Source organism: Euprymna scolopes, chromosome 10 (genome assembly GCF_053919585.1).
Source record: "Euprymna scolopes isolate OS-2025 chromosome 10, ASM5391958v1, whole genome shotgun sequence".
NCBI lineage: Eukaryota > Metazoa > Mollusca > Cephalopoda > Sepiida > Sepiolidae > Euprymna > Euprymna scolopes.
In genome coordinates this window covers 112,963,598-112,975,995 of record NC_136491.1, presented here as the reverse complement: position 1 = coordinate 112,975,995, position 12,398 = coordinate 112,963,598, and the positions used below count along the sequence as shown (strand labels likewise).

The 12,398-nt window shown below is 31.5% G+C and overlaps 1 protein-coding gene across 2 annotated transcripts in view; it reads right to left on the bottom strand.

The window, feature by feature from the left end:
* LOC145286221 (BTB/POZ domain-containing protein 17-like) overlaps positions 1–11,138 on the bottom strand; it is an 87,446-nt gene extending 76,308 nt beyond the window's left edge. The window contains exon 1 of one of the 2 annotated variants that reach the window (XM_080135031.1): positions 10,988–11,138. Coding sequence is in view for 1 of the 2 variants with exons in the window: in XM_080135030.1 (XP_079991156.1) it covers positions 8,776–8,779 (4 nt within the window). In the remaining variant the exon portion in view is untranslated. Of the gene's footprint in view, positions 1–8,775; positions 9,027–10,987 lie in introns of those variants that run through there. The other variant, XM_080135030.1, reaches the window with a different exon arrangement.
* Between the last annotated feature and the right edge of the window lie 1,260 nt (positions 11,139–12,398).

Genomic DNA, 12,398 nt, shown 5'->3' with positions numbered 1-12,398 from the left:
AACCCATTTTTTGCTTTGTTGGCTATTGTAAAAAAATGCCCCGAAAACAAAATGGTGTGAGAGATTCTGCAGAAATAAGCAGGCTCCCCATTGGTTGGTTTGTCCGACTCATTCAGATTGCTTGTTATTTACTAATTGCCAAAGATGTGCTTGGCGCCAAATTTATCCTTCCAGATCATCAGATTCAATACAGACACGGGTAGGAATGGACGATCGAATTCTCACTCGAGGCTTGTAGCCTCAAATCACTTTGTACCATTGAGACGTTTTAATGCCCTAATGTGGGGCGAAATGTTATCATGTGTAAACACCAATGGCCTTATGTTAGGTGAATTATTATATTATCGCACGCTGTTGTTCCCTGTGAATCAATTGATTTTCATCATTGCAATATAATGGCTGTCAGATGAAATTAAGGTCTACAGTTTGACCTGTCATTTGTTCGCCATTTGGACAGTTATCTACAGTGGACTCCTCATGGATACCGGACCTGAGTATCCATCTTGGAAGATATCACTCAACTCTTCAACCTGTGCAGCAAACTGCAGCATTCTTCGGCGGCGGATTTTGAACCAAGCTTTTATCAAAGATGAACTATTATCCCTTTGGGGTGTTACCAGCCCATTACGGCAGATGGCTGAAGATGACGTATCTTTTACAACTTGGATCTTTTTGCTTTAATAAAATTTATGTTTAAAAGTTTAAAAAGGTGAGTCTGTTGTAATTCTGATTGGTTTTCTTTCATCCTGCCAGGGGCAAAACCTATCTGTGAAAATTCCCCACAATGACAGGGTCATCTGGAAAAACTCGAGAATAGCTCAAAACTCGAAAATTAAACAAAATACTGATAGAAACTCAACCAATAACTGTCACGATAACCTCTATTGGGTGGGTATTGCTTAATTTTCGAGTTTTAGGCTAGTATCGAGCCTACCCAGATGATCGTCTCAAGTCAGCCATCTTGTTCTCGTTCTAACTTTGCACTGTGTTTGAAACAAAAAAAAAATGCTTTCAAATAAGTTATAAACACTACAAGCATATCCAGGTAGATAGAAGAATAACTGATCTTGCGTTTGGTAACATTTATTCATTATACATTTGTTTCTTTACCATTTTTCGGTTTGTTGTTTACAGTAATAATTGTCTATCTCTTATTACAATATTCTGTAACAATTTTCCGTGTTTCTAACATAAACACAACTTTGAATCCTGAAGTAGATTTTTAAAAAATATAATCTAAAACGAAATAAAACGAAAATATAACTTAGTAAACAAGTCACTCATAGTACAAATGCAAAATAGTCATAGATTCCAAAGTTTGCTAGAAAATAACGAAATTTGTCGAGATATGCCGACGATAAATTGTGGAGACATATTTGTAAACTTGAACAATTTACGGCACGTATGTATTACCGTCAAGAAACACCTTTTTCGTTTTAATTTTGATGTTTTCTCAAGAAAAAAAAAAGAAAAAAAATGTCAAACGCATTCCAATGATGACTGTTCGAAACTATTTAAAAAATTTAGGGTTTGTATTACTGTACACATAGATTCGAAAAAGTTGTCAAAAAAACAAATATATAACAAATAAATGTTATCAAAGGCGAGATAAGTTACTTTCCTACCTCACTGGATAATTTCTAGTATTTTTTATTTTATATAACATGTTTATTCAGCTTGAAAAAAAAAAAAAAAGTGTTTATCGATGCATTGGAAAATTTAAAATGGCGCCTGACACTCTTTGACACGGTAAGTTTGGGAAAAGGAGTTAAAAATAAAGGACTAGACAAAATATTGTTAGAAACTCGCTCAATATATGTTACCGTAACATAGGCTGACATATATTCGGTGAGTTTTTAATAGTATTTTGCATATTTTTTTTTATTTCTAACTCCTTTTCCCAAACTTACCGTGTCAAAGAGAGAATCAGGCGCCATTTTAAATTTTCCAATGCATCGGTAAACACTGTATGTTTTTCGAGCTGAATAAACATTTTACATTAAATAAAAACATTAGAAAATTATCCAGTTAGATAGAAAAGTAACTTACCTTGCCTTTGATAACATTTATTTGCTATATATTTGGGTTTTTTTTTGGGTTTTTTTTTTTACTTTTTTCGAATCTATGTGTACAGTAATACAAACCTAACAACTATTTTGTGCCATTAGAATTTTCTTAATTTTATTTTAATTCAATAAATGTTCAGATAATTAATGTTTTGTTTTGTTTTATTGTAGTGTTGTTGATATTTTCGGATACGGTATTCTTAAATTGTTTCTCCAGGTTCTGAAATTGAATTGTCCCCCCCCCCCTGTTCTGCGATCTTCCAAAATGAAAATGAAATGTCATTCGTGAGTCATGCATGCGCAACTTCAATTTACTTCCGCAGATTTCTGATTAGTACATATAGTAGGGCAGATTGCTGAAACAATCTTTCATTTGGTGCTTGTATCACTAAGTGAAAGATTCTTATGGAATATTGAGATAACCTGCCCCACCTAATACTTCCTAATAAAGAAAGAACATCAGTGTTTGTTCAGAATCCTCCTTCCTCCCCAAAATTAAGAAAAATGATGTACGCAACCGTGACGGAAAGATAATATCGTACGTACAAAAATCACATAAATTGATCTAATTGTTTTATTTTTATAAACGATATCATTTTTAAGCGAAATTTGAGTTTTCTCAATGTCTTCCCATGTTAAGAATGGTTTTTTGAAATCTAGATTTGGAGTTATTTCCCTTGTTCCTTCAATGTTTTCGAGATGGTATCACAAGATCGTCGTAAAATCTAAAAAATTCAGTTTTCCAAGCGGAAAAAAATGGCGGCATCTTCTTTAGAAGAAGCAGGCCTCGTTTCGAATTTGGTTGGTATTTTTTTACGAAAGTACCTAGCGTACTATAAATATTCCAACGTCCCCTGTTTAAAATGGCTTTCGAGGTTGAGGGGGGTATTCGGAAAGCCGTAATTAACACGGGGAGGTTAGGGGTGTTTATTCTGAAAGCCGTTCTTAACATGGAGAGGTTGGGGTGTTTATATTACGCTGGGTACTCTCGTAAAAAAATACCAAAAAAATTCAAAGCACCTGTAAACCTTGAATTAAAAACTAAGCTTGCTTCTTCCAAAGAAGATACCACCATTTTATTTTACAAATCCGCTCGGAAAAACTGAATTCTTGAGATTAAATAAAGAAAATGAAAAAAAAAAAAAATGAAAGTAAGAAGACTCCCAGGCAATGTCAGATAGTACTGCTAGTTTATTAATAGCATTTTCTTTCTTTCTTAATCTTCCCTTTTAAAAGACACCAGAAAAAAAAATGATTTTTAACATTTCATCTTTTCTTACAGAGAATTTTAATTAAAGGTTGTCAATCTTTGTGTATGCGTTTGTCGTTTGGGTGCTTGTTAAGATAGTTACGTAAAAACAGTATTTGTCATATCGAAAATTAATTGAGTAGAACAACTCAGTTGTTCAACAACTGTTATTGTGTTTTTAGTAAAAAAAAAAAACCAAACAAGAAAGAAAAGTCTATCGCTATAGACAACAAATATAGAAAGCTATTAAAGTGTTGAAAAGGGAGATAATTATGACCCTTGTATTCGCAATCTTCAAGGTGTTCACATCTAAGGAAAATGCAAAATTTCACCCAATTTTCCACAAAAAAATAATTTTAACTATAAATAATTTCCTACTCGATGAATTTTCGTTATTTTTGTATATATTACTATTTCCGACATGACAATGTGGTTTGGTTTTGCTTAAAACCACATTAAAAAAAAAAAAACAACAACAACAACAAAAGAAACTATCTTAACAAGCACCGACGTTTACAATAAATAAATTCTTTTGCATCGTCAATTACTTAACTGCGTGGGGAGTCGGTGCGAGAAAACACGGTCAAGTCGATGATAAAAAAAAAGAAAGAAAAGAAACAACGAAAACGAATTTACTAGTCTGTCTACTTGACTCTCGATGATATAACATTACATATATAACTTTTATACGGCAGGTGCGCATTCAAAAATTTTCTTTCTCTAGGAGCACAAAAAACTAAGAATTACTTTTGCAGTTAAACTTAAATTCGAGCAAGAGATGACTATGTTCTTCCCTTTCACGCTAGTTAATGTTGGCCTTGGCATAATTCTGGCTTGTTTGCCTGTCCATTCGGCAGACCTATGAATTACGATTTCAGAATGAGGTGTGGTATGGCTCCATGCTAAGAGGCCATCCGAAGCTCTGGTAGCAGAACGGAACTCTGCTAGGGATATTTCCTCTATCCTCAAAATCAGATTAGTGCATTGCATTGCATTCCTGGTCCCTGTTGATTGCGGTGTAATGTTGGTTCTGTGAGGCAGAGGCACCCTGCCTGGAATGCCGACGGGATTGCACAGGCATCTTTTGCAGAGTCAGAGGGTTCCTTCCTTCTCTTGAGCTGACTTTTTTCAATCCCACTTTTCCGACTCCTACGGTGGGAAAAAACTATATGCTCCTAAATTGAAAGGTTAATTTGGGACGCTAAAATATACCCGACCGAAAAATGATCTCAAAATAACGCTCTACCTTTTCTTAATTTTTAAGATTTTTCGGCGGAGTTGTACAACTCCCCCCCCCCCTGCGTAATTTGTATACTGATAGGTTTTTTGAAATTTTTTCACCGGATTGATTGGACACTAATTAACCAAATTATGAAAAAAAAATTATTTCGACATTTGAAAAAGGGGTGCTCACTTTTTAGTTACAACGTTCTGGTAAATCAGTCACCCATTTTGTAACCAATAAGAACGCGAGTATATGAAAACCATAGAAAGTAAGAATGACATGAGCCTACCGTATTTGTAAGTCAGAAATATTTTTATTTCTCACAGAAAAAAAAAAATAGAATGAACATGACTTTTTTTACTGTTTATGAAAATAGTTTCGAGTTTTTTGGTTAAAAAAATTTTTTTTTTTAAACTTATTTAGTTTTTGGCATTGAAAAGTGAGTTTGTGGGTGTATTTTTTTTAAATTTTTTTTGTTTATATGAAAGGTGAGTTTGTGGGTGTTTCTTTATAAAAATTTATGTTTTTATGAAAGGTGAGGGTTTTTTTTTTTCCAAATTTTTTTTTAGTATTATAAATTTCACTAACATGCTGGAGAAATGTTTCATAATTTTCCATCCAGTTGTCATTTTTCATATCGTACGCATCCCGATACATTGCTTCGACAACATGGAACCTAACCATTTCATATCTTCCGTGTTTAGGAAAAAAAAAAAAAAATGAGTGCCCGATTTATGAGAAAGTTGTAACTGAAAAGTGAGTACCCCTTTCAAATATCGAAATAATGATTTTTTTTTTCCATAATCTGGTTAATTAGTGTCCAATCAATAATAACCCAGTGAAAATTTTTCAAAACACCTATCAGTATTCAAATTACACATGGGGGTGATGGTAACTCCGCCAGTAAAAAACAATCTTTTAGTTACTGTTTTTGACTCGTTCAGTTAAAAGGTGACTAAGGCCGTGGCTACCGTACCGTCACCGATCGTTTATTTTTTTAATATCTGTGGACTGTAGAAAATAAAACAGCTTTTGAATAAATGAAAATTAAAATGAAATTTTGTCTTAAAAATTAATTAGGGTTTGTATTACTGTACACAGATTCTAAAAAGTTGTCAAAAAACAAATATATAACAAATGTTATCAAAGGCAAGATAAGTTACTTTTCTACCAAACTGGATATATTTTTCGTGTTTTTATTGAATGTAACATGTTTATTCAGCTCGAAAACCATACAGTGTTTACCGATGTATTGGAAAATTCAAGATGGCGTCTGACTCTCTTTAACACGGTAAGTTTGGGAAAAGGTATTATAAATAAAAAACGGGATAAAATACTACTAAAAACTCTCTCAATATATGTTACTGTGACGTAGGTTGACATATATTCGGCGGGTTTTTAATAGTATTTTGTCTAGTTTTTTATTTATAACACCTTTTCCCAAACTTACCGTGTGAAAGAGAGAGTGAGGCGCCATCTTGAATTTTCCAATACATCGGTAAACACTGTATGTTTTTCGAGCTGAATAAACATGTTATATTGAATAAAAACGAAAAATATATCCAGTTAGAAAAGTAACTTATCTTGCCTTTGATAACATTTGTTATATATTTGTTTTTTGACAACTTTTTTCGAATCTGTGTACACAGTAATACAAACCCTAATTAATTTTAATCAATAATGTGTATGAGAGTGGAGGGGGTAGGGTACTTGTGTATGAAACCCCGATTGTGAAATATTATAGTTAAACATAAAATTAGGATAATTTTATTAAATACTGTTCAATGACAAGGATTTCATAAAATTGTCCTAATTGAGAACACCTAAAAAAAAAAGCCTCTAATGTATTTAACGAAACCTACTTTTAATATGTAAGTTTATTTAATAATGAATAAATATCGAAAATTTCATGTAAATATGACTTATTTGATTTTTGCTAGATTTTTAAAACATAGGTGTGTCAATGGTTTAAAACACGTTACTACATAGGAATGTTGTTTTAATGCGTCGATAATGTAAACACGATTTTTGTCTCACATTTTCATTATTTTTGTAAGCTGTAAAAATTAAATTTTTTTTTAGTTTATTTGAAGCTTCTTTTAAATAGTAAAAAAGGTTAGGATGATAATAAATTAATTACAGTTACATCGTGTTACATACAGGGGAGGTTAAAACTGTGGCGCGCGTTGGAGGTACCTACTTGTCATTAAAACATTAGCGTACACCGAAAATTACGGAAAATAATCGAATATTTTTATTCATGCAATTCAACTATGAATCGTAGCCCAGAGCCTGCCTGCACCATTTTTTTTTTTTTTTTTTTTTTTTTTTAGCCATTATCAGAGATTTTCGTTTTGATTAATGAAAGAACGGTTACTCATTTTCCAGAATTTTCGGCGTGTGTTGATATTTTTCAATAACAATATTCCATAAAAGTTTTTCGGGAGTATCGGTTTAGCGTCCTAAATTCACCTCTCAATTTGGTACGATTCTGTTAGGAGGCGGAACCAAATCAACCCAACTTTTGCCAAACTAGAACCAATACTTAAATTAGGGTAAAATAAATACATAAATGAACAATTTAGTTAAAATTCTTTAGAAGTACCATTATTATTTAAAAATAAATAAAACACGAATTCGTTCGAAGTTGTTAGCATATCTGGAATTTCAAAACGATTCTACTTTACTAACGTAGCAAGTAACTTTTCAGTCGATATAACACCCGACCTTCTTCAGGTAGATATTTGGAACCTGGACGTAATTTCGAAATTAACCCTTTATTCAAGCAGCAGAGATGGGAGGATTGCTAATGCTCTCATTCCTAAATGTTAATTTCATGTTCGTGTAATAAGGATTGAATCTTGAACAGATGATTAACGTTTCTAAATTAAAATTAAATCCTTAGGCCATGTTCCTAGAGACCTCGTTTTAAATTCCAAAATTTGACTAGAAGGCACAGAGTTGAAAGTTACATCGGTCGAAACGTTGTGAACATAAAGTTAGTAATGTTAATCAAAGATTGGTGTATTTTTTTTTTTTAGGAATGGATATTTAGAGGATTTCAGTACTTACAGTCCGTCCCGGAAATGGCTGAAGAAAAGCATTTAATGATTTGAAAAGCCATTCCCCCCCCCCTATTTTAGAGAAAGGTTTTTTTTTTTAACACCCACATAAGGTGTCGTCTGCTTTCTTTTTTTTTTTTTTTTTTTCGCAGTTTTCAAATCGTAAACTATTTTGGTCAATTCTAGGGCAAACTCTGGGTTCTCCGCAAATACTGAAACTTCAGGATACCTATTCTGGTACTTCTATAATATATCGCCGAAAATAGACGCCATTTTTTTTTCGAGCACCTGTCGTTAAAATCAGTATTTTAAACTATGACCGAAGTAGGAAATAAATAAAAAAAAAAATAGTGTTTTATTAAAATTATATTTTAAGACTTTTCAATAAATGTCTTTACAATTATATTTTGATACATTTTATACAATAAATGTTTTGGTTTTCAAATGGTGCTCGCCCAGTTTAAACAATTATGAATATGTCATTTTCATTTTCTGTTTCTAATAATAAAAATATGATGAAAAGCTTTCATTAATCAAATCGAAGTATTTCTAATTAAACAATTACAGATGTATGTTCTTTTTCACGTTCTTTATTTACTTGTTTTTTCATAGTTCTTTCCCTCAGTAAATAATATCTACTTTAATTTTTTTTGTTATTTATTTATGCAGTCATAGTTTAAAATACTGATTTCTTCCTGATTCTAATGACAGGTGCCTGAAAAAAAATGGCGTCTCCATTTTCGGCGATAAACTGTAGAAGTACACCCATTCCTTGTTAACACCCAACTCTCATACAGTTTAAAAAAAAAAAAAAAAAGAGGCGGCGAACTTTAAATTGACAGCTCTATTTTCTTTTAATTGCTAATTTGGCAAGTACTGACTGATTGTAAATGCCAAAAATTAATCTTAGCGTAAGGTAATATTTACCGAATAAACCACATATTTGCATAATAAAAATATTTTTTCTGTAATTTAAAGTTTGTCGCCTCTAACACAAACAAACACCCTGAAACAGGAAAAAAAAACTCAGTCTAAGTTTCATTCACATTTTTTTTTATATCAGAATGATTAAAAAAAAAAAAAAATGTAAATATAATGATATAAAAACGATTTTTTTTTTCTCTCAACAAGTTGGTTAATTAACTAACAACAACAAAAAAGGTGTGTACGAACCCATGTACCCGTCTGTGGCAGGGTAGCTTTATAATCTAGACAAACAAAGCACGATTCTGATAGTGATTTCAGCATCTCCGGTATTTTTTTGTTTTTTGTTTACATTGTGACTAACTTTTAAAAAAATCGCTCGCTTACAACAAGCATCTGTTTCATAGACTGACCAACACGTCCCTAAACCAACTTTAAATCGACTCGTCCGACTAAACCATTTCGTTATAAGACGGGTGATATAGGACACATACGCACAAATTTAATAAAAGTTCTCATGACGTTAGAGTTTTCACGTCAAACTACTTTTTCAACTACTTTAGCCTAATAGCTACGTGAAATTGATTAACTAGTCGATTTTTTTTTTCTGTATCATTTTCAATTTTTTTTTTGTTTAAATAATTTTCTATCCGACAGTTTAAATTTAGACGTAAGATCAATTTTCGGTAACCCAATTTTCTTAGTTGACATTTTGAGGTTTGTCCGTTTGTAAGTTTAACAAAAAATGAACTCGCAATTTTAAAAGTTTTATTATTTTTTAAAATTAAATTAAATTTTTACGTTATCATTTAGTTGACAATTAACCAAATTATTATAACTACTTTGTGATCTCGATATTTAGAAAACATCTTGATGTCTTTACATCAAATTACATGAGGATTTACTAAGAATTTTAAAGGTTTTCAGATTTTGGGGGGGCACGAAGTATTTTTTTTTAGATTAAAATCGCTGACTTATTTAAGGAGAAGAAAAAAACGTATTTTAGTTGACTTAATTCCGTAATTAAATTATCAGGTATTTAGCACAGAAGCCAACAAACGAGAAAATTTAAAAGGATTAAAAAACTATATATCGAATATACAACAAACAAATGTTACCAAAAGCAAGACAAGTTACTCTCTCTAGTTACCTGGATAAGTTTTGTGTCTTTTAACGTATTTTAAAACTTTTATTCGGTTCGAAAAACAAGTAGTGCCAAGTTGGTAAGTGAAACCGACACCAACATGGCCGACGAGAACGTGTCGTCTTCAAAGTATGAAGATAGGATTTTAAAATATCCCCTTTATTTTATTGCTTCTCGCATCTTTGTTAAATTTCAATAAATAATTGATTAATAGTAAATAAATAATATTAAAGTGGAGATCACATAAAGGGGGGAAAAACACAAATACAAAACATTGTTTTATAATACCCTTATATATATATATATATATATATATATATATATATATATATATATATATATATATATATATTAGAGGGTTTGTATTACTGTACACATAGATTCGAAAAAGTTGTCAAAAAACAAATATATAACAAATAAATGTTATCAAAGGCAAGATAAGTTACTTTTCTACCAAACTGGATACATTTTTTTTTTGTTTTTGTTTTTATTCAATGTAACATGTTTATTCAGCTCGAAAAACACGCAGTGTTTACCGATGTATTGGAAAATTCAAAATGGCGCCCGACACTCTCTTTAACATGGTAAGTTTGGGAAAAGGTGTTATAAATAATAAACTAGATAAAATACTATTTAAAAAACACCGAATATATGTCAACTTATGTCACGGTAATATATAATGAGCGAATTTCTAACAGTATTTTGTCTAGTTTATTATTTATAACATCTTTTCCTGAACTTACCGTGTTAAAGAGATTGTCGGGCGCCATTTTGAATTTTCCAATACATCGGTAAACACTGCATGCTTTTCGAGCTGAATAAACATGTTACATTGAATGGAAAAAAAATGTATCCAGTTTGGTAAAAAAGTAACTTATCTTGCCTTTGATAATATTTATTTGTTATATATTTGTTTTTTTGATAACTTTTTCGAATCTATGTGTACAGTAATACAAACCCGATTTTTATTGATCACTTCGAACGGATACCATAATACTTAGTTCGCTACAGCTTATCATAACAAAATTCTAGGCCGATCGAAATAAGTTTCTGAGAAAAAAAATAAAACGAACAGACATACAAAGAAAAATATAATATATATATATATAACTCTATTTTTTTTTTATTAATTCAATCAAAATTAAAAATAATAAAGTTATTTCACCGTACGCAACGTTTAAAACAATAAACTGCAACTGTAATCACTATTAATTTAATTGTATTTTCAAGAATAAAAACAGTAAAACTTGAAATATACATCAGTAAAACAATTTTTCCTAAAAACTGTTTGATGGTACGAATGAAAACATTACTTACTCCTGTTTTGTCATTTCCTCCATAGAAGGTATTTATTTATTTAGTTATGTGTAAACGGTGATACACAAAAATGTCCCTTCTTGTTTTTGGCCCGGCCAATAATGATTGGAACTTGGAAATAGTCGATTTTTTTTTTTTTTTTTTAAATATTCTTTGGTATTTCTCCAGAAATCATTAAAAAGCAAAAATGAAGAAAAATCTGTATGATGTACATACCCATGACAAAAAAAAAAAAAAAAAAAAAAAAAAAAAATATCGTACGCAGAAAATAACGTTAAGTGATCAAGTAGTTTTATTTTTTATAAAGAAAATTTTTTAAGCAAATTTGAGTTTTTCCAATGCCTCTCCTCCTGTCTCTGTTTTCTAAAATCTTGTAAAGTTTGAATTATTTTGGGTTATATTCCGTAGTGGTACTCAGGTCTGATTAGACCCCCTTTTCACCATAAATAATAATAAAAATTAAAAAAAATCAAATATGTGAAATAAACAAAGTAACAAGTAAAAACGAATCATTTTTCAGTGTCCAAAAAGTGTGCCTTGATGGACATTTCTTATAAATGTGAAAGTTATTTAGGCTGTTCGTTGGATTGAAAGGAAAAAGCAGAGAATGTCCTTTGTTTTCTTAGTGAGAAAACCGGCTTACTTTTTCTGTGTGATATGAAAGAAAGTCAAGTCGGCAATTCAGACCAAAAGGGAAGTCTCTAGCGAACTTTAATAATGATGATGATGATGGTGGTGGTGGTGGTGTGCCTAATTATTTAGGCTTGAAATAAAAAGTTTCAAAGAGACAAAAGTTGGAGGCTCTGTTATACCGCAGAGGGTGAGTTTCAAACATCCTTCTTGTACAGCTTGCTTGTTCAAACTGTAAAGAAAGCTATGCAATACAAAAAAACTGCAAAAAGCAAAACGCTACACGGTAAATGCAATCGACAGATCTAATTGGTCCAAAAGAAATAGAATAGGAGGCATGATATAATTGTCGAATTTCTAATAGTGCATATACAACATGTGTCCTTTCATTGTGTATGATTTTGTGAAGCATCAAGTGTACTTATGGTATTATTACCATACATTAACATGGGTACTAATTAGAGGTCACCATTTCGGTAGGCTCCCACTTCGGGGTGCCTCCGATAACAGGGAGAACTGGAGCGCTGAAATAGAAAGAAATACTGGTAAAAGAAGACATTGTCTTCTTATAAAAATGAGGACGTGTAACGCGACTTTGTTATGAATTCATGAGGTTTTATATATCCAATATATATGTGTGTTTTCCCGAAACTCGGGTTACAAAGAAAGACAGTGCATTTTGTAAAGTCTGTATTAATGTTCAATGCTCCTCTTGGCTACCTAACAGGAGCTGAGGAGTGAGGTGTGTGTTCTGTCTCTAGTCGCCGTGGAAGTAAGGACG